General features: G+C 46.4%; 1 protein-coding gene across 1 annotated transcript in view; it reads left to right on the plus strand.

Annotated features, from left to right (window-relative positions):
* Positions 1–5,102: 5,102 nt before the first annotated feature.
* Positions 5,103–23,864, plus strand: part of TBX15 (T-box transcription factor 15) — a 105,165-nt gene continuing 86,403 nt past the window's right edge. The window contains exon 1 of the mRNA XM_080915764.1: positions 5,103–5,845. Coding sequence (XP_080771890.1) covers positions 5,641–5,845 — 205 coding nt within the window. The 5' untranslated portion in view covers positions 5,103–5,640. The remainder of the gene's footprint in view (positions 5,846–23,864) is intronic.

A 23,864-nucleotide genomic window follows, 5' to 3' on the forward strand; every position in this document is an offset into this window, starting at 1 on the left:
AATTCGGGAAAGAAGTGTGAGGTCAGGATGTTTTGCAGCACCCCTGTGTGTGATGCTGTGTAGCCTAGCAAAGTACCATCTATGTTTAAGTCTAGAAAGGGTGACTATATACGTGCAAACATATGTTTTGTGAGGCAAGATAGTTGCCAGCTTCGCGTACACTGCCACAAATCTGAGGCCTCAGTGCTCCCCTCTACGGTGACGGTGACGCTAGCTGTGAGAACCCGCAGAAAGTTAAGTTAGCTTGCCTGGGGACCCTCAGGCAGGTTCCTCCCTTTCACTGAAGGGATTTGCTCAGGATGGAAGTTCCGCTTCCTGCGAAGGGGAGGCCAAGGGTAAACCCCGCGGCTGGGTGGCTCCAATCCTGGAGGGAAAGAGGAGCTGAGCCTGAGGGAACTGAGTTTCCTCGCCTCCTGGGCGCGGCCGCAGCGGGCAGGGCCACACAAGGACCCCTTTGTGGAGGGGCCGAGCTCCAGAGCAGACCCAAGTTGAGAGAAACAATAGTTCAATGTTGCGGCCCGCCTGCCCGGCCTGCCCGGCCACACTGCGGCGGCGGCCGAAGGCGAGGAAACCGGGTGGCGCTTTTTTATAGTCACAAATATAAAATCGGGGCTTTCCCCCCTTCGCTCGCCTCTTGCCCCAACGCCGATAGAAAGCAGATAAATTTATGAAGGGCGAGCTAAGAGAATAATTACGGGGTGAAGGCCGTTAAATTTTATTTCAAGTCCCAAAGGCAAAACCTGCGATTTTATTGCAAACATCTGGAAGGACCGAGAGGTGGGCACGCTGCTGAGTTAAAATAAAAATAGACGATTTTTATTTCACGAAAACAAAAAAACATCATTAAAGACCTTTTGCTCCCACTGACTTTTATTTTTAAAAATCTCTGTGTGTTGGGCCGGGGGCGGGGCAGGGAGGGAGCACTGGATAGCCAAGGACTCGCGGCAGAGTCTCAGCTGTCGGGGACCAAAGCCAGCCCAGGCGACTGTAGGTGCACACTACGGGAGAAAAGAAAGCCCGTGCTGTTTTGGGCAGGACTTGTCCTAATTTACTATTCTTTTCCCCCCACTTCAGCTTAGGGCTCCAGGCCACGCACTCCGTCCAGTCCCGAGCTTCTTTTACTTTGGAAAGCCTGTCTGAAAGCAGAAGTGAAAGAGGTTAAGCAATGACTCCAGCTTCCCAGAAGATTTGATAGCAACCAGAATCAAACCTTAGGTCTGCCGGCCTACTGCTCACCCCCACCCCCAAAATAGCTTGCTTATTCTTAGCTGCAAATCGCTTAGGTCGCCGCAGTATGGAGAAGGGAAACTGAGGTCCTCGCCTGTTAATCGACTTGCCTAAGGTCACACAGTTTGGGGTCCGAAGTAGGCCTGATCAACAGGCGCACACCTCAACTTGGAGTCTCCATGATGTTTTCCCACCCCATAGTCGCCTCATAATATTTTACACCTCCCCTGATGGCCAAGTTCATTACAATCCCCTTGCCCGCACAGAGTGTCCTTCCCACGTGTTTAGGAGCAATCTAACTCGTCCTGCTGGCCAGTTATTCCTAACTTTGTTTTCAATTACTTACTCAAAATGCTCTGAAATCAAAGCCGGCTGGTGGGTCACCTCCGCACGGAGGCATTAGCAGAGAGAGATTTAAGGTGGTATTTAGTGTGCTGGAGCTGGAGGGAGAGAAATGTGCTTGAGAATGTAAGTGGGGGCTCCATTCCTGAGATGTCCGATTTTTCTTTATTCTTGTCCTGATGCTAGGAACTCTGTTTTCACCTTTGAAAGTTTGCTGACTGGGCAGGGCCAGTTTGAGGAGGACAGTCTTTGTGTTACCCCTTTCTTCCCCATGTGCCCCTGTCCAGGCTGTGCCTAGACATAAGTCCCTGCTGGTGTTCAGCGACTCCTGGGGAATCTTCTCTGGCTTTCCAGAGCGTTAACACATCTTCCATCTTGCACTGAAGCAGGAGCTGGGCTAGTTCCTGAGGCTCGGTTTTTGTCTGTCAGTTTCAGGCCTGTAGAATCATCTCAGGTCACAAGGTGGAGCCTGTAGCTGGGAAACCCTAGACATGAGTATCAAGCTGGGAGCCCCACTCTACACCCTCCAAGCTAAAGGAGAAAGAAACAAAGGTAACAGTAATTTATGAGGCCCTCTGAGTAATCAGTAGTAGGAAAAAACCATGCACACAGCCATGCCTATATTTCAGTTAACCCACAATCCCCTGTCCAGTCCTTCAGCTGTGTCCTGTGTACCCAAGCCAAATATACCAAACCATATTGTTTAATTATCCCCGCACCTATCCCACCACATAAATGTATACACTAAGGAGTGCATACCCATAAAGGGGTGGCTTAGGTTAACTCCTATTGGGGGGCACAGTCATCGCCCCTCCCACTTGGAGGAAACTTCAATTTTCTCATTGCTTCCAAATCTGCTTGTCTTGTCTTCACCTTAACAGGGTTGGTTTTTGTGGCTTAATTTGTGACTCTAGAGTACGTGTGAATAGGGGACAGAATGGCTGCAACTTGAAGAAGACAAGCAGTGACGGCGAGTAGAGGACTCTGCTGGACATAAGCTCTCGAAGGGGTGTAGATGAAGGGGTGTAGATGAAGGGGTGTAGATGCTTCCGTTGAAGGCACTGTTGCTGCCTCTTTCTCTCTGGGACATTTTGTCTCTGGCTAGCCACATGGGTGGGCTCATGCTGTTGGACCAGTGCTTGGATTGGTACATGATTAAAAGAGCCCGGTAAACGTTCTTAATTATATTTATGTGGGTTCTCTCCCTTACATGTGTGTGTGTGTGTGTGTGTGTGTGTGTGTATACAGAAGTACTCATGCACACTTGGACTCATATATCCACATGCAGTGGCATACATGTGGAGGCCAGAGGAGAACTCTGGAGAAATCCGTACTCTTCTTTTGTGCTGTGTGTTGCAGGGATCAAACACAGTGGGCCTGATGGTGGTGAGCACCCTAAAGGCTGAGCCAGCATCAGTTCAAAGCCTCTTTGGCCCAAGGTAGTGGGAGGGGCAGGGTAGGACTAATGTAAGCTCACAGAGGGTGTCTGCCCTATATGGCTTATCCATTTCTCAGTCCACACCAGGCCTTTCAGAGAATAGAAAGAAAGAGGCTTTCAAAAGGACATTGGGATGGAGGAGAGAAATGAAAAAGTCTATAAGGTGACCCGTATCTTTCTTACTCACCCTGGTATACCGCTGGCTCCGAGTCACAGCGTTCTGAGAATCCCTATGAGACCAGAAGCCCAAAGCCGCTGGGGAAGGGATTTGTAGGGCTTCAAATTTGTCTTGTCTCCAGTACTTTTGTAGGAACTTAGTTCACTCTCAGTCACAGTTCCTGCAAGAAATGCTGGTTGGTAAAGGCACCTTGACACTCATGCATTTCCAGAATCTACAGGGACGACCACAGACGCCCCTGGGAAATTCTTACTCTTGCTGCCCGAGGACCTTCAAGTCATAGAAGACTCCAGGGAGACCCTGGAACCCAGGACTGAGGGCCACATACCCATCAAGGAAGGGTCTCTTGTCCAGGCTGGAGCCCGATTTGAGGGAAATTAAGAGACAAACATCAATCCTTCCTCTCAAAAGGCCAATGAACATTCAGTTTGTGGCTGTGGCTTCCAGCAGCAGAGAGCTCCCAATGATAATGGTAGGAACTAAAAATGTGGCCTTTCAGAGGTGGCACAACCTTCCTTCCCTTCTTGCCTCAGCAACTGGTTCTCTGGAGCTACTCAGAGGCTCTGCACTCCTTCATCTAAACTTAATTACTCAGACCTTGCTTAGTGCCTGGCTAGACTTATTGCTGGGCCTCTCGGTTGGTGCTAAGTTTTTCTCCCTTTCCAGCTTCCTAACCTCAGGATAGAATTATTTTGACCAGGGACTTTGGAATGGGGAAATGAGGCTTTTAGGCCTCTGCACTGAAATATGAGATTTTTCTTCTTTTCTTTTCTTTTCTCCCCCCCCCCCCCCATATAAGTCTGTGCTCCGAGGCCTTATGGCATTCCTAGTCTGGGTAAATAACCCGGTTGGCTGGTGGCTAGAAAAATGGTGGGGAACGTTGGTTTCTAAGTTGCTACGTTATCTGTGGTGAATAAACTGTACTGAGAGCTTTGAAAGTGAGGAGAGGTGGTAGAAAAGAGAGATAATTAGTAAGAGATGAGAGCCAAGTTCTGGAGGTGAGGGGATGTGAAGGAATTGTAAAAAAGTTTCTTCCCAGCCACCAGAAGTCTTAGCTGGCTTTGTCTGGGACACCCGCTGTGGGTTCTTTGGACTAAGAGCCCGGAACAGGCGAAGCGCAGCTCAGAGTCTGCAGCGAAATAAAAGTTACTATTTGTGTGGTGCGGGGGGCCAGTCTAGCCGGGGAAGCTTGCAGAACCAGCGGCGAACTAAGCGGCCCACGCTGGTCTCTCAGCGGGCCTGTCTCCTCCCTCCAACAGGTAGAACAAGGAGGGTGAAGTCTTGAAATGTTCAGTTATAAGACCGGATGGCAACAGGACATTTTGCTTGTTTCGTTTTGCCTTAACCAGACCCGGTTAGAAAACCATTGATCTGGAACAGAGAAGAAAATCTGTGTAGAGAAATTTGGGCCGATCTCAACCCCCCTGGGGGCATGGATGACCTGATCAGAATTATCTTCTGCCTATTTTTTTTTTTTTTTTTTTTTTTTTTTGAGGAGGGGGACAGGTTACCATTTTTCTCACAGCACCAACTTCCCAGATCTGCATCTAAATTGAGTACGGGCAGCCAGGTCTATTAGCTCCTGAGAATTTGGAAGAAAAACGTACGGATTTGTACTTGAACTTGTAGAGTCTATCTATAAGGGCAAAGATCAGATTTTGACTTTGAGCTGTCCGGACTGCCCTCCTTCTCCAGAGAAACAAGTCGGGAGCCGGGAAGCCAGGGGTTAAAGTTGGCAGAGAAGCAACCTGGGGACGGCCAGCGGCAGCCTTGGCCCGAGCCTCAGTCTCTCCCTTCTCCTCATTGGCCCGAGCTCTCGGGCTTTCTCCTGTTCCTTTCTTGCCATTGGTTAGGGGCTGGCTTTCCTCCCCTCTGCCTTTTTCTGCTCCCCCTCCCTTCTCCCTCACCCCTCGGACAGGAGCTCACAGCCTACCCCCTGTTCCTCAAGAAGGGAGGAATTCAGGGGGGAACAATTTCCCAGAAGTTTGGATCAGGGAAGAACGGGAAGACCGAGAGGGGAAGGGGAAGAGGGAGGAGAGAAAGGAAGAGGGAGGAGAGAGAGGGAGTGATTTTAAAAAAAAAAAAGAAGAAAAGAAAAGAAAGAAAGAAAAGAAAAGAAAAGAAAAAGGAAAGATGAAGTTCAGTCGTCAGAGTTTGTGAGCGCCTGCCCGGGTGGGTGGGGAGCGGGACTCAGCGCTCATGCAGCGGGCGGGCAGCGTTCCCCGCGCTCGTTCCTAGAGGCTGGGGCAGCTGGGGGCACCGGCCTGATCCGGCGGTCGAGGGCGGGGGAGGACACGGAGGGAGGGCGCAGATCACCCGCAGAGCCGCCGCCCCAGCTCCGGCCGCGGCGCCGCCGCCTCTCCAGGGCCGAGTCGGCGGGCGCTCCGAGCGTGCGGCCGAGGGGCTGCCAGCTCAGTAGCGCGGAGCGGAGGATCCCCGGGTGCGGGCGGCTAAAATGAGCGAAAGGAGAAGATCTGCAGTCGCCCTGAGCTCCCGAGCACATGCCTTCTCCGTTGAAGCCTTGATCGGCTCAAATAAAAAGCGGAAACTGCGAGACTGGGAGGAGAAGGGGCTGGACCTGTCCATGGAGGCGCTGAGTCCCACAGGCCCACTCGGAGACACAGAGGACCCGGCGACACACGGCCTGGAGCCCCACCCGGGTGAGTGTGTCGGGGTCGGACGACGGGAGGCGGGTGGAGAAGGAACACCGACCGGTATCCCGGCGAATGGAGGGAGGCCCTGCCCGCTGACTCCCTGCCTCGCTCCGACGTGGGTTCCTTTTCCTTGGCATAAATGCCTTGAGCCTCCCTAAATTCGCCGGAACCAATTTGGGGGCCTGGCCCGAGCCTTGCATTTTAATCGCCAATTTCAAGGCCTACTTGCGTGCATTTCCTTCTCTTGTGGCCGAGACCTAGCTGCGCTGTGGGGCGCTCACTCTGAAGGGCTGCGGGTCCCTAGGTTCGGAAGAGCTCAGTTAAAGACCCTGGAGAAAGAGCCCAATGGATCTGAGACTTGCTTCTGAGAGCTCCCGAGCGCTGCCTAGCAAAGCCTATAATGCAGCCGTGGGAAAGATCCCGGTTTTCTCTTTTAGTTTCTCTCCCAACGAAGCTTTAGATGGTGGAGTATAACTATTTCTACCTCACTGGAGACATGGTAGACACTGTTTCCTGAGGCCCAGGTCTTTAATCTGTGCCCATATCTCTGTATTTGGGAGGATGCACGGTTCAACTAATTTTTTTCACCTCTTCATATTGTACACAATTAATATGCAAAGAACACTTAAAACTCAAGGCAGATGTCAATGTGTGTATTCTAACAGAACCCTAGGAGGGGAAAAAAAAAAACTTCGCATTGTGTATTAAGTGCCAAGATTTCAACAGTGCAAAACAGCCCGGGGGAACAGCTGTTGTCAAAATCCTGTAAGCACGCACACAAACACAACACTCATAGCTTGCTTTAGCGTCTCCAGAGTATTTTCAGCAAATAGTATTTTCGGCCCAGATTTCTAAAACCCGCAGAAGGTGTCCCCGCGGACCATCTAGAATCCAAGACTAGACCCCTGGTCCCGTGACTTGGGGGTTGGGGGGGAGAGTCGGGCAGCGGCTCGCACAGAAATGGGAGCAGCGGTAAGCTCGGGAGCTTGGGGATCCTGGCCTGAAAGCGAGCCAAAGCCCAAAGAGAGACAGCTGTCGCTTACATTTTCTCTTCCAGCACTGACGGTTCAGTTTCCACGCTCCGGAGGCTAATAATAACTCGATTAGCCAAAGACCTGCAGAGACAGAGTTTCATGAATTCTCCGTGTTCTTGCGGCCCGTTATGGAATTTGGGTTTAGTGCTGGGGACTTATTTTTATTAGTCGATGAAAAGAAAATTAAAAGGAGATTTATTTCATCCATCCACGACTTTCTTTGGGAGCAAGGGCTGGTCCATTGGTCTGCTGTGTGGGCACTTCAGGAAGGAACCGATAGATAGCTAACGTGTGTTCTCTTTTCTGCCAGAGCCCATTCCCACCCCAAGTTTATGTGTTGTCAGAATTTCGGTCAGGATCTGGACAGTCATTGGAATGTCTTGCAGGCCTTACAGCAAGTTTCGCTTTGGGAAATTCTGCTATTTTATTTTCCTGACAGTGGGGAAGGGAGAGATTATTCGACTTAGCAAGACTGATGTCTGGTCAAGGATGCCTTTCTCTGGGGGAGAATCTGGGTCGCTGGGAGTGTGTCTGGTGTCTTCTGCTCAAAAGGGCCAACATGTGTGTGGTGGAAAACATGGATGTAGTGCGCAGCTCTTTACTTCTGTCTTTCTCAGCCATCAGGGAGGGAAGCGAAGAGAGAGAGGATCTGGGAAAGAGAAAGTTCCAGACAGGAGAATGTGGAGAGCCAGTCTCCAGAATTTTTTAGTAGCCCTAGTCTAGGCCTGACAAAGATTCGTTGGAATATAAAGCTAAGCGACACAGCCCGGCCGCCCTGTTTCATTATCTCACTGGCTGTTAAAAAAGGCAGAGGGTACACTGGAACTAGAAAGCAACGAAATGAATTAATGAGCAAGGTTTCCAGAAGAAGGGATTCAAAATTGAGAACACTAGGTAACCCATCATGACTTTGGGCAGATGGGCACCTCAGGTAGGAGCTCTTAAAGACTTTCTTTCTTCTACTCTGAACTTAAAATGAGAAATTATCCTTCAGGGAAAAAAGCGGGGAGGGGAAGCTTGGTGTGGAGACAGGCCAAACCCTGGTCTCATAAGCTGCCCATTCTGGACCCAACTGCATAGTTAGTGAGCAGAAATGGGGGGGGGGGGTCATGTAGCTTTTCTTCCTCCTCTGGTGTAGTTCCCTGACCCCCACATACAGACATATAAGGGAGGAATTGGTTAGGTGGCTGACCTATCCTGCCCGGAGCAGTACCTTTCCCCTTCTAGGTTTCCTCATTTGCCTTCTACTAGGGTGGGAGAAGTTGCTGTGTGGGTCGGTGGCAAAAAAAGAAAATAAATAGAAAATAAAACCAAAACTGTCTGGGGGCCCTGGGGCAAAGTAGCTGCTTTTGTGGTTCTCACCATCTTCTCTTTGACCGATTCAACTATTTTCCGGCCGGCCCTATCTGAGCCTGAAACCAACAAGACCATCAGACAGCCAGGGCCCAAATTGTAAAGTTGAGCAGCAAGCAGACTTTAATTCAGAGACTCGGCTTGCCGGCCGGCCGGCACTTTCCCTTTTCAAGACCTGATTTTCTTCCCAGGTCTGGACAAAGCTGGCTGTCGTTGGCGCCTGAGCACCTGAAGCCTGGGGAGCCAACCTGTAGAAGGAGATCGAGATAGGTGTGTGGGGGGGATGACTAGCCAGAAAGACCTCAACTCTGGAGACCACTCACAGGTCAGAGGACACAGTACTATTTCAATAGCTTCCCTGGAAGCCTTGTGGCCTCCCAAATCTCAAGGCCTGCGGGACTTCGGTAGAGACTCCTGCTACCCTAGTCTCCCAATGGCCCTGGCTCTCGCACTTTGGTCTTTCGGAGAAGTCTCTAGGACTTAGAGGCCACTAGCCGGAGTATCAAGGCCCTGGCCCGTGGCTAAGCCCAACAGAAGAAACTTTTCGCCCAGGATTGGCGGAGCAGCTGCTGTGACTGCGGCCTTAAAATATATTTCGAGCGCGGGCAGCGCCCTCTGCGCTCGTCCCCTCCGACGCTCCACTGGAGGCTTCCTTCCCCGTCTCTGGTTTGGACATTTCCCGCCCTGAATCTTCAGCGAAGTATGGCCAAGGCCCGGTCTCCCGCAGAGCAAAATAATTCAAACCTTCTGGGGAGGGATTTCCCCTTTCCTGCTGGCCGAAGGCCTTTCGGCCAGCCCCGGGTTCCACCGGCCTAGGGAGGTAGCATCAGTCGCGGGTGGGCACGTACAGACAGGCACACACTCAAGCGCACTCGGGCTAAGGAGAATTTCTTAACGGTTTCGTTTGTATCCGCGAGCGCGCTCAAACCCTCAAGAGACAGGAGAAACTTCTGCCCAAGCAGAAACCTCAGCAGCCCCAAAGTGCTTTGTTTCTAGTTACTGCCGAGTTTGCCGAGACCAACTGGCCACATTAATTAATCTTCCAGTGTATTGTTTGTTCGTTCAGAGCAAAACCGAGATTTTTAATCCTGACATCATACGCACCCCATGCCTAATAGGGAAATGGGGTGAAAGAGACCAAGTGACTCCCGCTGATGTTTAAGAAACGGATACAGAGGGATGAGTTGGATGTCAGTGGAAAGAATACTACAGTTAAGCACCAGGTTCGGATGGCCAGGGTAAGGTGTGTGGAAACCCAAGCAGCTGCCTAGGGTCTGCCTGGGATAGAGGCCTGAGCATAGGATTGTTATTCCTCTGTGTGGTTCGCACTACCCGGACACATAAGCGGGGCGTCCGGGGTGCACCAGGCACCAGAGAAAGGATTATTAAGTGGGACTTGGAAGTTTGCCTTCAAAATGGCCTTCCTCAGAGGCTACCTCTTTGGTAAGTGATCTTGTGTGAAGATGAAGCAGAGGAGGAGGTAAGGATCAAATTTGGCTTTGGTTGGAGAGGATGGTCTAGCCAAAGACCTTCGACCATTCTCTGGAAAACGAGGGCTAAGGTGTCTTTTCAAATGCGCGTCAGTGTCCAAGGCAGAAAGAAGTCTTAGAGAATGGGTCCTATTACTCGTGGCTACGCAGTAGGCATTGGTTGTGGAGACTGAAATCCCAGCGGTGGTTGAGGGCAGTGGTTGAAAAGGAGAGTAATCCTAACTCAGTTCACCTCACAGAAATGACAGTGGTGAAGTACTAGGAGATCAGGGAGTGAGGGGAATGTAGGTGGCCAGAGTTCAGAGGGGCAGCCAAGTGGACCTTGCTGCGGTTTACTTCTTGGTACTTAACCCCATCCTGGACACCTCTAGGCTGCTGGGGCTGACAAAGGGGCTTGGTTTGCACAATACATTCACTGAGGTTCAGAGTTCAGAGACTCCCCAACACCTCTAGTCTACAGTCTATGGGATCTCAGATTCCTCAGTTGCACCCCACGCACACCCAACAAAGGCTTCCCTACGCAAATCTGCTCACAATCTAGGGACCTTGAAATTCTCAGTTCTTTCCCCCCCCCATTCTCCATCTCTTCGTTTCGTACATTAGTCGTTGAACAATGCTTTTGCGGTCCATTAGCACTTTGCACCGACTGATTTTGTAGATGAAGTTCCTAAGATAATGTTTGTGCAGGGAGAAAGAATTAAATTGCGTGGAGCGGAATTCAGACAGAAATGAACTGCACCCACATATCAACAACCCCAGGGCTGTACATTTTTAATTATGAAAGGTAATTATTAATGCAAAATATTTTTAGTCTGTGTGGTGTGAGTGAAGAATGATCTAGAGTCCTTAGCCTGAGCGTCAACCCAACAACAACAACAAAACCGAATAGCAATGTGTGTTCCCTGTTTCTCTGTACAGTTTTTTTTGGGGGGGGGATGTGGACCCCACCCTAATGGAAGTGCACTCTTTATCTTCAATCCCTCATCATATCTGACTAGACAAATGCAGAAAGTTAAATGCAGCCAGATTCAGAAGACCTAACAGTTGTTTACTCAATTCTACCCGATGACATCCATTGCTCTCATTAAAAAGCAGAATAGTCCAGATCCATCACAAGGAGGCTTAGCCAGCCAAAAATTACAACATTCATAGGAGAGACAAATTCTTTGGAGATTCTAATCATGGACCCCAGTAGAACTCCGTTCTCATACTCAGGACAAATATAGTTACTGTAAAAAAATGTATGTATAAATTCCTTTCAGTGTGGTGGTTTGGTCTCAGAGTAGAAAAAGTGTGTGCGTGTGGGGGGTTGGGGGCAAGGGTGGGTTGATTCCGAAAGGGCCACAGTGTGTGCGTGTGGGGTGGGGGGCAAGGGTACAAATTCTGCAGGGCTAAAAAGCAGATTGGAAGATTGGAATGCCACTTCCTTTCTCCGTCCTGGAAATGCAGACATCTAGCTCATGAGGATCCTGGGAGTATAGTTGCTTCTTTCTCACTCCCAAGAGCCAGACCAGTTGAATAGTCATTACTGAAACCACTCTCTCATCTAAGGTTCAAGGTTTGAATTTTTGCAATTTTTATTTTTTTTCTAACAGGGGACTGTTGACTGTGGAATACCTGTTCTCTCCTGTGCATGGGGTTTATTCTGACTTTGCCTTTTCTGGTGTTTGCTAAGCCATGGAATTTTATATGCACGTGATTGAGATACTCCCTGGGTTTGCACTGGGAACAGCAATTAGCAAATTTATAAATCAGGTCTGTTTACACTTCTTTGGGGGGAAGGATAATCATTACTTAATTTAAGGGAGGCCCTTGCTGCAAGTGGGTGGAAAAATGAGGCTTGGTAGGGAAAACCTGCTGTGAAGGGGAAGATGTGGGGAACTTAAGCAACTGCACAGGGTTAATCAACGTGGATTCAGCACATTAATGGCACCGTTAGAGGTTGGCTGTTTTGTTGCATACAAACTGCTAAGGATCTTTTTCATATCAGAAGTGAAAACAGGCGATCTCTACATGGACTCCGTATTTAAAACAAAATGAACAAACAAACTAGTATCCAGCTTTGTCCACTACAAAGGTGTAAAAAAGAACACGTTTATGCATGTTAACACAGTGTCCACAGGAAACCTTAGAACTATCTCAAGAAGTTGCTGCCTCCCCTGCCCTCCAAACCTCCTTGTGTCCAGTTTAACAGATTAGGAACACACATTAGGAAAGTCAAAGCTTTGTGAGTTGTGTGTGTGTGTGTGTGTGTGTGTGTGTGTATGTGTGTGTGTTTCAAGACAGGAGTTTCTCTATGTAGCCCTGGCTGCCCTAGAACTTGCTTTGTAGATCAGGTTGGCCTTGATCTCAGAGATCTGAGGTCTGCCTCTGCTGGAACTAAAGGTGTGGGCCACAATCACCCAGCTTGTGAGTTTTTATGTGTACTTTAAATTCTATAGAATTTCAGACTGGAAACTTCTAGATACTGAGTGTTTCCATGTATCGCTTAGACCCACTGATGCTCGTGGACAAATTCCAAGGGAAACATCAGCAAACGAAATTGTACAAATGTGATTCAGAGCAACAGGAGACACTGGCAGCAAGGTTTCCCCCTTAATTAGTTATTTCATTTTGTGAACAATGCCATTTTTGGTTCGTATGGACAGAATGAGCTACTTTCAACTCTAGGAAGTAACGTCATTCCTCCCCCAGGAAGTAAGTGGATTAAGAGAAATTTGGATAATAATTATATATTATAGAGTTGAGATAATCATTGCAAAGTGAAAAGAATTAATTTAGGTACATACAAAATAATGTAGAAATGTATTCCCTAATTGTCTTCTATTTCTTTTCTTTCTTTTTTATTCCCCCACATAATTGTCAAAGTTAAGATGAGCTGCTGCGTGCTTTATAGAATGAGACCTAAAGAAAATCAACAGACAGACAAACTCACGGAAATAGCAGCGGGTGTGGAGGCTAGTGATTTTAATCCTAGTAATCAGTAAGCAGAGGCAGTTGAATTGGTTTGAGTTCAAACCCAGCAGCTCTTTAAGGCGTTCTGGGCTAACCAGGGCTACAAAGTGTCTCAGTAAAACAAACAAACAACAACCCAAAGACAAACTAACCCCAAGGTGGGCAAAGTTTCCTTTTATTAGAGATCCTTATAACTCTAATGGGAGCCTGGGAACTTTTGTGTACATCTAATTAGACGAACAGATTCCCTAAATCCCGGTAGCTGCGGCCTTCTCTGATGCTCCCCACCTCCCACCGCATATGGATAAAGTCCAGCAAGTATCGAGACAGTTAACCTGCTTTCTGCTCTTCCTGCCTCAATTCGCTGCCGGGTAGCTTTTCCTGCAGTCTCTCAAGAAATTTCAGTTGACATTTCACCCGGGAAGGAACTAGATTGGATCCTTTCCTGTGAACCCATATCTGGGGGAATTCAGATGATCTTCACAAGTGTACAGAAGCCAGGCCAGTCGCTTGGGCCTCAGCGGCGGCGGCGAAGGCCCGGCCCGGTGGTGGTGGTGGTGGTGGTGGTGGTGGTGGTGGTGGCGGCGGCGGGCCGGCGGCCGCGGACGGTGGCGGCGGCGGCGGCAGCAGCAGCAGCACAGAAAGGTGGAGATCGCAGTGTCCCCCTGAACAACTTTGGGCCCAGCTTTGTAGAGCATGCACCTGGGGGACGGGAGGGAGAGCTGCTGATCTTGTGTGTGTGTGTGTGTGTGTGTGTGTGTGTGTGTGTGTGTGTGTGTGTGTGTGTGTGTAGTTTTGAATCTCAGAGTAATGGGCCTTGCGCACTCCTTGTCTCTCTAATTACATGCTGGAAAAGTGAGAGGTCTCCTGACTAACCCGGGAAGTACTGGGAGAAGCCATCCCTCAAAACAATCAGAGTCCCCCCCAAACAACGAAAGAAAAACAACGGAACCCAAAGATCTTACACCTCGAGCCCCGAGGGGAGTTTGAGTTTTGCTTTCATCAGGCTGAACAAATTTCCGAGGAATCAAACTGACTTCAAACATTAGCAATTAGAAAGCAAGAATCCCTGGGCCTATAGAACTTTTAATCCTTAACCATTTCCAAATGGGTAATTCTAGGGTCAGTAAATATTGTAGGCAGTCTGTATAAAAGAAAGAAAACCCTTACTGTTGGGTACCTTGCCTAAGGTAGAGTCAGAATTCTGCATTGCAGTTCCCACTGCGGACAGATAACTCAGCTTTCTCCGGAGACTGTGATCACAGAAGTGGTAGCATTCTTAAAAAGGAACCCACTCAACTTTCAAAGTAGGCTGGGGATTGACTAGTAGAAATCACCAAATTCAACAGGAAGGCCTCTCTGGTGAGCTCAGCCTTAGTGGGAACTGGGAAATCCTGCCTCAGGCCACCCACTGTGCCAGACCGGAATTCCCCCCCTCAAGCCTAAAATTAGGTAGCTTGAGTGTGTCTAAAACAACACAAAACAACAACAAACAACAAAAACAAAGCCCCACAACTGGTCTTCTCAGTGGGAAGGGGCAAAAAATTTTGGGTCAGTGGCTGTGTCCACAGCAAGCTTTCCCTGAATTCAGTGTTTTTCAGTTCAGAAGCTTAATCAGTCGTTTGATTTGTGGTTCTCACAAACCACAAATCTAGTATAGAGCAGAAAGACTGTATCCATACACCATTTAGTAGAAGAAGGAAAAAGAAAACTGTTTACTTTAACATTTAGACATACAGAGTATGACTCTAATTCAAAAGGACAAGAAGGTTGAGAAAGCAGAGTAAGGATGTTGTCTGTGATTCTTCACAAAGGCCTTAGGACAAAGACTTCCGCACCCTCTCTCTATTCTATTCTGTCCCTGTATTGTGGTAGGAAGATGGTGGGACTCACTTAAAGCAGAAAGCTTAAATTCTACTGCTGGCTTTGGTATTAATGTCGGAAAGGGATATAAAAGCAGACATATTAATGTTGAAAGAAAGTTTTAAAATTGTTTCATTGCAGCTAGTGAGACCTCGACTTCTGGCTTGTGAGATGAGAGAGAGCCACTTTCAAGTGAAACATGAACCCATTTATACTCACCAGATTCCACTGCCCCTGTGAGCTTTTGTTTTGAACATATTAACACTTTCTCTGAATGCACCTTGGCCAATACTTGACCCACCCTTTTATACCAGTGGAATGAGGGAAATTTTACTGCACTTGTGGAACGTTGCAGTAATACCAATCTAAGGTCAAAAAAAAAAAAAAAAAAAAAAAAAAAAAAAAAAAAAGAACTAAAATTAGGTGCTTTCACGGAGCGCTTGAAATTATATTATATTAATATCACATGTTCAGAAATCAGAGAGCGGCGATTTCAGTCCTATGTGTTTGATGCCTAAATGAAAAAGGCCAACAAGAGCTCTGGGGCACCAGCGAACTGAAAGGAAATGCAAATGATTTATCCTTTGACTATGTTCTGTTCAATTTCTAGGGATAATCAGAAAAATCAGGCATCTGAAAAATAAAGATTGAGCCAAGTAATGCATCAGTGGTGAGCTGAGTTGGGGGAAAAGCGCTCGCCCTGCCTTCCGTCACTGGTTCAGCCTGATGGGAAGCAATGGGGACTATTTTCCATGTGTAGCCTGCTAAGCTGAGACCTGATCTGGCAAGGAAATGAGAATGCTAAAAGGATGACTTAGTAACAGGCAAAAGGCTTGTCAACAAGATAGATCAGAAGGCAGCTTAGCCTTCAAACCTCTATTCATAGCAGCTGAACTTGGGGACAGGGTCAGAGGCAGAAACTGGGCCCTGCACATACCTAGTAGTGTTTCTCTTGCTCCTATCTTGTGGGGTCCTGCTTTCTTACAGGCTTTTCTCACCCCAGTGCTGACTTCCCACCCTCACACATGACCTTGTTTTGTGCAGATCCTATGTGGGAGTCCTGCAAGCCTGCGCTATGCAAACTTTATACTTTCCTGTGAGTCACCATTACTCTGGAGACTGCTGTCCAAGGACCTTGTTCTCATTGTTTCTGTTTTGTTTAGTTTCAGCTTAGCATTTAGTAAACAATAAAATGCAGTGACAATCATAGCTTAATACAAATGATTACAAATAGTAACATTCAGTGGATATGTAACTATATCAGCCATTGCGTTGATATATAAAGTATATATATATATATATATATATATATATATATATATATATATATATATATGCACACTTATATACATATTTCTAATTATTTACATGCGGCAAGTATACATATGAAAACAGTTACTCTTATTGCTTTATTCCTTCCTTCTTTCTTTTTAAAAGACTTGCCAGGTGTGGTGGTGCACACCTTTAATCCCAGCACTTAGGAGGTAGAGGCAGGCAGATTTCTGTCTGAGTTTAAGACAGGTAAGTTTTAACCTAGTCTACACAGTGAGTTCTAGAATAGCCAGGGTTATGCAGAGAAATCCTGTCTAGGAAAACAAAAACAAAAGAGATCTATCTATCTATCTATCTATCTATCTATCTATCTATCTATCTATCTATCTACCTACCTACCTACCTACCTATATCATCTATCTATCTATCTATCTATCTATCTATCTATCTATCTATCTATCTACCTACCTATCTATCATCTATCTATCTATCTATCTATCTATCTATCTATCTATCTATCTATCTATCTCATGCATATGAATGCTCTATCTGCATGTACACCTGCATGCTAAAGAACATTGAATCTCATTATAAATGCTTGTGAGCCACCGTGTGGTTTTGCATTGAATTCTAAATCTCTGGAGGAGTAGCCAGTGCTCCTAACTGTTAAGTCATCTCTCCAGCCCTGTGTTGTTATTTCTGTTTGGTGCAATGACTGCATCGTAGGATCCTGGTTCAAAGCACATATTCTTAGGGTCACATTGCTTGCTTCCGAGCTCTGGTTCTAACACTTCTTAATTGTATGCTCTTGGACAACTTAATGTCCTTTAACACAAGTGTTTGCCTCGGGGGAGTAGTAAGAATAAGTGTGTTCATTTATTACCAGTGGTTGTTACTAGGATCAGCTGAGATGGTACCCACACAGGAAGAAAAGATTTAGCTCTTTGACATTCCTTCTACATGAGTTGACACTAATTGGCAACTTTAGTGATTAGCATGAGTATGCCATAGCTGAACATTGTAATCTTTGAGCAGCCAGTGTGCATTTCCATATTTTTCTCGAGGAGTTGGCTTCTCACCCCATTGACGGTCCGAGCAGAAGAGCTGTTGCTACTCAGTATTCCAGGGAGACAAAAGCCAGAACAGGATGAGCTCAAAGGGAGAAACTTGGGTGTCCAAGGATGGAGGCCCGTGGCTGCAGTTCAGTAGGTGGAAGGTGGGGCTTCACTATTCAGATTAACCAACTCCCCTAAGAACTCGGCTCTGAGAAGACAGAGTGGGATGTCTGGAGGCATGGAAAAAGAGTAACACTAGAGTTCTCTGGTTAGCTTTTCTACCTGAAACCCAGAGTCCTCAGAAAACTAGTTCTTGCCAAATAGGAATCAGGAAGATTGAGTTTTTTCTCTGAAAACCATGTTCTCACGGAACCCCAGGATTACAAAGATTAGTTGGAGGCACAGTAATTTTGGACTATTGTGCTGTTTTGTTGAGTTATAAGATTAGAGCTACAACAAGTGTGTGTGTTTCTACGTGTGTATGTGCCTGTCTCTCGGTGTGTTTCTATGTGTGCACACACATGTATGAGAGAGAGATGAGAGGGAGAGAAGGAAAAGGGATGAGAGGCAGAAGAGGAGGTCAGGAAGGAATTAAAGGGTAAGTTTAAGGGCTAATTTAGATTGACTTTTTTTTTTTAATGCGTTCAGGTGTCTTGCCTGAATGCATGTCTGTGCACCACATGTGGGCCGTGCTGACTGGGGGCCAGAAGAGACCATTAGATCACCCGGAACCAGACTTACAATGTGAGCCACCTTGTGAATGCTGGGATTCTAACCCTAGTCCTCTGGGAGGATAGCCAGTGCTTTTAAATGAGCCACCTCTCCAGCACCAAGAGATTAACTCAAAGGGACACCTGGGCAAAAGAGCTTGGGACTCTTAAGGGAGAGCAGTCTGGGACCAGACTGGACTAGAGCCTGCTTTTGACTGCTTTGGCATGCCCATTTTTCTTGCTTTCAGATGATAAAAATTGCTCATTTTCTGTTTTTGATTTTTGTTGTTGTTTGGTTTTTTTTTTTGAAAAGCATTCAACATTTTTACCTATTAATTAAATGCAAATTACAAATCCTTTGAGACTCCATTGCACCCTTTAGAATGATTAACATCAGGAGAACAGATCACAAAAAGCCTTACAGTGGTGTGGAAAGAAGAATCCTCATACTATAACGGAAGGAGGTAAAGTACTCACTTCGTTATAGATATAAATACAAGTGCCCTTTTTGTTTTTAATGTACTGTATCCTATACCTTCTTCACATTGTTCCCTGGCAGCGGAGGAACGATGCCCCTCTGAACATCTTTCAGGCATCCTAGGGCCTTTCAGGATGAAGTCTCAGGCCCTGACCCTGCAGAGAAGGGAGCTGCCCATTTCTGTAGCAAGTCAGGCCTCATTCTTTGAAATCCTTTTCAAGTCAGGTAGCTGTTCATTTTTTTACCCTTTTCAAAAATTATTTTTTAAAATGTGTGTGTGTGAGTGTGTGTGTATGTGCGTGTGTGTTATGTGCAGGTGCCTTCAGAGGCCAGATTACCTGCAGCTGGAGTTACAAGGGGTTGTAAGTGGCCTTGTGTGTGTGTGTGTGTGTGTGTGTGTATGTGTGTGTGCATGTGTGTGTATGTGTGTGTGCATGTGTGTGTGTGTGTGTGTGCATGTGTGTGCTGTGGAACGTCTGACCTCTGAGAGAGTAGCACATGTTCCTAACAACTGAGACACCTGCTCAGGCCCTTACTCATTCTTTTCCCACACTTACCAGCTAGTCCTCAAAGAAATAACATTGTTTCTCCATTGTGCAGACCAGAAAATTGAGGTTCAAAAGAGACAACAAGATAAACTCCAGTTTATTCCAGCTCAGCTGGCGGGAGTCTGAACCTTAGCTATACCTATTGCCAGCATCCACAGGTCTCCACTGTTTCCTCTGGAGACACTGTTTTGTTTTCGTTTCATTTATTTATTTTATTTATTTATTTTTCCTGAGACAGCATTTCTCTGTGTAGTCCTGGCTGTCCTAGAACTCTCTCTGTAGACCAGGCTGGCTTCGAACGTCCAGAGATCCTCCTGCCTCTGCCTCCGGAGTGCTGGGATTAAAGGTGTGTGCCACCACAGTCTGGCTGAGAGGATTTCTAACTGCTCTAGGGAGAACATTTTGAGCTTGCTGCCTGCTATACCCCAAACTGACCATCAATCACAGCAAGGGCTTATTTATACTTTTAGGTCTCTGCCCTTTCATTGTTAGTTTCCTGTCTTCTGAGAGTTCCAGTGACAGCTGTCTCAGTAGAGTTTCTAACCCATGATCTTTGGAATGGGACGTGTTCAGTCTCCCCCCTTGCTGTACTCTGATTTTTTTATTTGTTTATTTATTTTTACTGTAAAGAATGGACATCTCAAGTCTGAAGGGTAGAGGCTACATATTGAATTCGACCTAAAGCCTCCTCATCCTAAATCCTCTCCTGCAGTGAGGTTCTGGACAACTAACTGCTCTGTTTTACCCATTCCCCTTCTCATGACGGGATGGATGGAGTCTTATTGGTAATTGATTCAAAATGGAACAGCTTAGGAAAGAATCAGTTGCAGCGACAGGCAGTTCCCGAGCTCCTAAGTACTGCTGATTTTCTCAAAGTCAGCAATCACAGCTGAAATCCCTTTGCCATGGATTGAATTTACAAAGGAAGAGATTCTGATTTCCACAGTGGCTTCCTTTTAATGCAGGAGGATTAGGAAACTGCCTTTCGGACCCACTGCGAGTACACCCACTCTTCCAGTAGGCTTTAACGTTAACCTCTCAGTGGCTGCTCTGATTCGTTTGTTTGTAACAGCTCTATTTGGAGCAGCCTTGTTTGCTGTGAGGTCTGTTCCTCTCACGAATCTGACATCTAGATAAACAGCAACATTCATGGTTCTGTTCCTCCTCTCCGGCTGTAAGGCAGGAGACGCCCTATCCAGCCAGTCAAAGAAACCTAAGAGTTTCTTTACTTTCTTCCTTTTTTTCTTTTTCTTTTTGTCCACCTGTTCAGTGTCTCTCCATAGTCTTCCCTCCCACTCTGTGTAACCTTCCTCTCTTAGAGAGCCAGATGTCTCCAACAGGAATTTGGAGAAAATCTATACCCATTTATCTCCCTGATTTCCATGTATATCCACCATCAATGCAGATCTTGGCTATTTAACTGTACAGTCTGTTACATCCCTGTCTGCTCTGCCCAAGGATAGAAAAGGAGCCTTTACACACTGAAATGAGCAAGATGTAAAAGCATGTCTCTGTTTTACAGCTTTTCTTTTCCCCTGCCAGTCCTGCTCCACGCCGGCAACTCATCTATGGGATTTGATATATTCTTGGGGCAACAGGAGCTTATGACGCTTCAGGTCCATTTCCTTTCCCGAGGAATGCACAGATTCTTGAGGAGCAGATGCTGAAGTGAATGCTGCAATCGTGTGCTTTTCTGGCTCCTGCCCTCGAGATGTGTCCAAGTGGAAACAGAGATTGTATGAGATGTGTCACTTGCCCGACTTTGGCCAATCCATCTCTCCTCTAGCATTCAGAACTGCATGGCTGGTTTCAATCCAGGGAACATTAGGTGCCATCTGGTACATTTGTCCATTACCCAGATTAGATTGTGACATCACAGAGATTTAAGACCTCTCTGTGATATTCTGACTGGGTGGTAGGCACTTTGGAAAGGGGCTACCTGCATATGTAAGTCCAATCTGAGCAGATAGCAAACTAAGTATGCATGAGTGTGTGTGTGTGTATGTGTGTGTGTGTGTGTGTGTGTGTGTTTAAGGCTGCAGTGATGAGGAGGGTTATGGAGATCTGGGTGTAATGCTCCTCAGCCTGTGTGGGTGAATTGGTTCCGGATGTTAACATTTTTTCCTTGGGGCTTGACTACATTCTTCTTTTTCTTTGCCTGTCTGTTTTCCTACCCACATTGTCCGGCCTCCACAGCTGTGGGGCTCATTGCTAGTGAGTACTGAGATTTCTTTTTCCTGGCATTGGGTTGGGACCAAACCCATGGCCTTGTGCTTGGAGGCAGACATTCTACTATTGAGCCAAATCTCCAACCCTGCTAGTGAGTATTGAGAATAGAAGTTATATTTTTTTCACAAAGGTAAGTTTGGGATATGTACATAGTTAGATATTAGAGTTTTCACCTGAATTCTTTCCTGGATATGTGTGTGTGTGTATGTGTGTGTGTGTGTGTGTGTGTGTGTGTGTGTGTATCATATCAGCTCTGTAGTATTTTGGAGTCTCATCTGGGAGATGCATATAGAACATTCCGGAAAGCAGACAAGCTCTCACACTCTACAAGCACTGGCTAGTGAGGGAAACTAAGATATAACTGCAGGCTGTTATACATTAGACACATAGGGTATGCATTAATGCCTTGGGAGCCAGACTGTGTTGCTTGGGAGGTAGAACCTTTGTTAGTTGGGGCCTAAATGGAGGAAGCTAGGCCATTGCGGGTATGTTTAGAGGGTCTAGGCTTCTTTCTTTCTCTCTGCTTCCTGCTTGTCATGAGGTAAACAGCTTCTGTATGTCATGGCCTCCCTTGAGTGATGGTCTTTTTCAGCACAGGCTCAGAAAGGACAGGGCCATGAGACTCCTGAAACTCGGAGTCAAATTAACTTTTTATTCTTTAAATTGTAGCAGTGACAGAAAGCTAACCCACAGAAATAAGCAGACAGCCCTGGACTATGTAGAAATGGGGGTTTGGATGTGAGGAGGTTTGTATTTGCACTGGATCACACCTCTGTGGCTTTGGGCAAGTGACTTAGTTGCTCTGTCTCAGTTCCCGGCATGTGAAAAGAGTGCTCACTTCGAGGCTGTTGCAACGATTAAATGAGATAGGTTTCAAGTGCTTGGTGTAGTGCCCAGTGCATGGGAAAGATCCAAATAAATCACATCTTGCTCCATATTTTTCTTTTGGTAAAGGAGAAAACTTGGAAACTCTTCAGTGTCTTTGTGGGGAAGTGGATGGAGACCGTTGGACACAGGAGGCTCCAAACTCCTCTTCCTAACCCCTCTGCACACTCCTTCCTCCTCACCAGCTGTTTCTTTCCCTTCCTGGTGACATTCCTGCTATTGTTTCTGTTTAGAGCGCATTTCTCCTTTATTGTGCTTTTTGAAGAAAGTTCATTCTACTTCCAAGTCTCAGCTTAAGCTCCCAAGATTCAGGGACATTTCAGGTTGGAAAAGGGCAGTTGCTATGATTATGATGTTAGTAGATGTGATGGACAACTCAGACCCGTGACAGATTAAAACATATGTCACACACAGCTCACACACATGTCCTTACCATAGAAGGAGGCATACTTGGATGCCACTAATCTATCTTTCTTTGGTGTCTGCTGCAGGGCGCTCTCACTTAGAGGCATCTGCATGATTTCCTCTCAGCATGATGCCATTGTGCTTCTGTGACTTAGTGGTGACAAGGAATTCCAGCTAAACAATCTGCAGCTCTTACAGGGATACTTAAGACCTTATGAAGGTGGGTGTCTGCCTTTGCCTATTGTGCTGTAAGAAAGCATCTCTGTACAAGCTCCTATCCTGCATTTTGTCTTTATGGAATACTTTCAGATTGCAGATTGCTAGCCAACACACACACACACACACACACACACACACACACACACACACACACACACATGTATAATGTATGCATATATTTGCCCTACTAAGCCATCAGTCCTTTGGACAATTGATCTATGTACCCAAGGAGATAGTCTTTGTGGTCTTTCTGCTCTGTGAACTATTTTGAACACATGTAAATACGTATACACACCCACATAGTACTTTTCCTTGATCTTTACCTACAATGTGGAACTGGTCATGTAGAACAAGTAAAGTAGAACAAGACTGAAGCAGGAGGACTACAAGTTCAAAGTCAGTCTGTGTTACATAGTGAGACCCTTCTCTGAAAAATAAAAATCAATGCATTAGTCAAACAAGCAAACATTCCCACACAATCTCAAAATCAGTGTTTTAAAAGAAGACTTGTTTGTTTACTTTATGCATGTCAGTACCCTGTCACTGTCCTCAGACTCCAGAAGAGAAAACCTGATCTCATCACAGATGGTTGAGAGCCATGATGTGGTTGCTAGGAATTGAACTCAAGACCTCTGGAAAGGCAGTTAGTGTTCTTACCCACTGAGCCATCTCTGCAGCCCCCAAATCAATACTTTGTAAGTCCCATTGTAAATGGAAAACCCTGGAGAACACTGTCTTACTCATCTTTGCATTCTTATAAACAAAATTCCCAAAATGGAGTCAACACTTGTCCCTCTTCGATGATGGGTTTTGTAAGCATTGTATCCATTTTAATCATGGCTTCTCCATGGTCTGACATGACATATCTGCCAGTCAGTTCTAAGTATATTGTCAGACAAGTCAACAGAGCTCTCTGAACTCTGGAGTCTCCCACTGTAATGGGAATGAAAACACTGGATCTGAGTAAGGAGAAAACAATTATTTAATTGTACCATCAACAAGGCATTTATGTAACCCCAAACTGCCCCTTGCATGTAGAGATATAGTTAGTTTTTTGGGAGTTTCTTTTTCTTCTTTCTCTCTCCCCCCCCCCTTTTTTTTGCTTGTGTCGTTTTTGTTTGTTTTTTATTTATTCACTTTACATCCTGAAAGATTCTCTGGCTGCCATGCCAATTGCCTTTTGTAATTTCTAGGAGGGAGTCTCTTTAATCAAAATCTCATTCATAACCTATGCTAGATGTCATGTATTGACAACACATTGTAGCCGTTCTATCCCAGGAAATTGCTAAACTGACCTCCTAGTCCCAGTGGCATTTATGGTTTTCAAAGCTTACTGTGCTTGATACACAAAGGAGAGTTCAAAGTCTGAATAAATGGGCAACCCCCCCGCCCCGCCTACACCAGGGGTTGTGGTCAACATGGACTATAAGTCAGCATCTATACCATATGCACTTCCATGAATGACCACATGACACCCACACTCTGGTTTGAAAGCCCAAATCAGAACCTCAGACTAGCTTCCATGCTGA

This window comes from Micromys minutus (genome assembly GCF_963924665.1).
Source record: "Micromys minutus genome assembly, chromosome: 4".
In the NCBI taxonomy this organism is placed as follows: domain Eukaryota; kingdom Metazoa; phylum Chordata; class Mammalia; order Rodentia; family Muridae; genus Micromys; species Micromys minutus.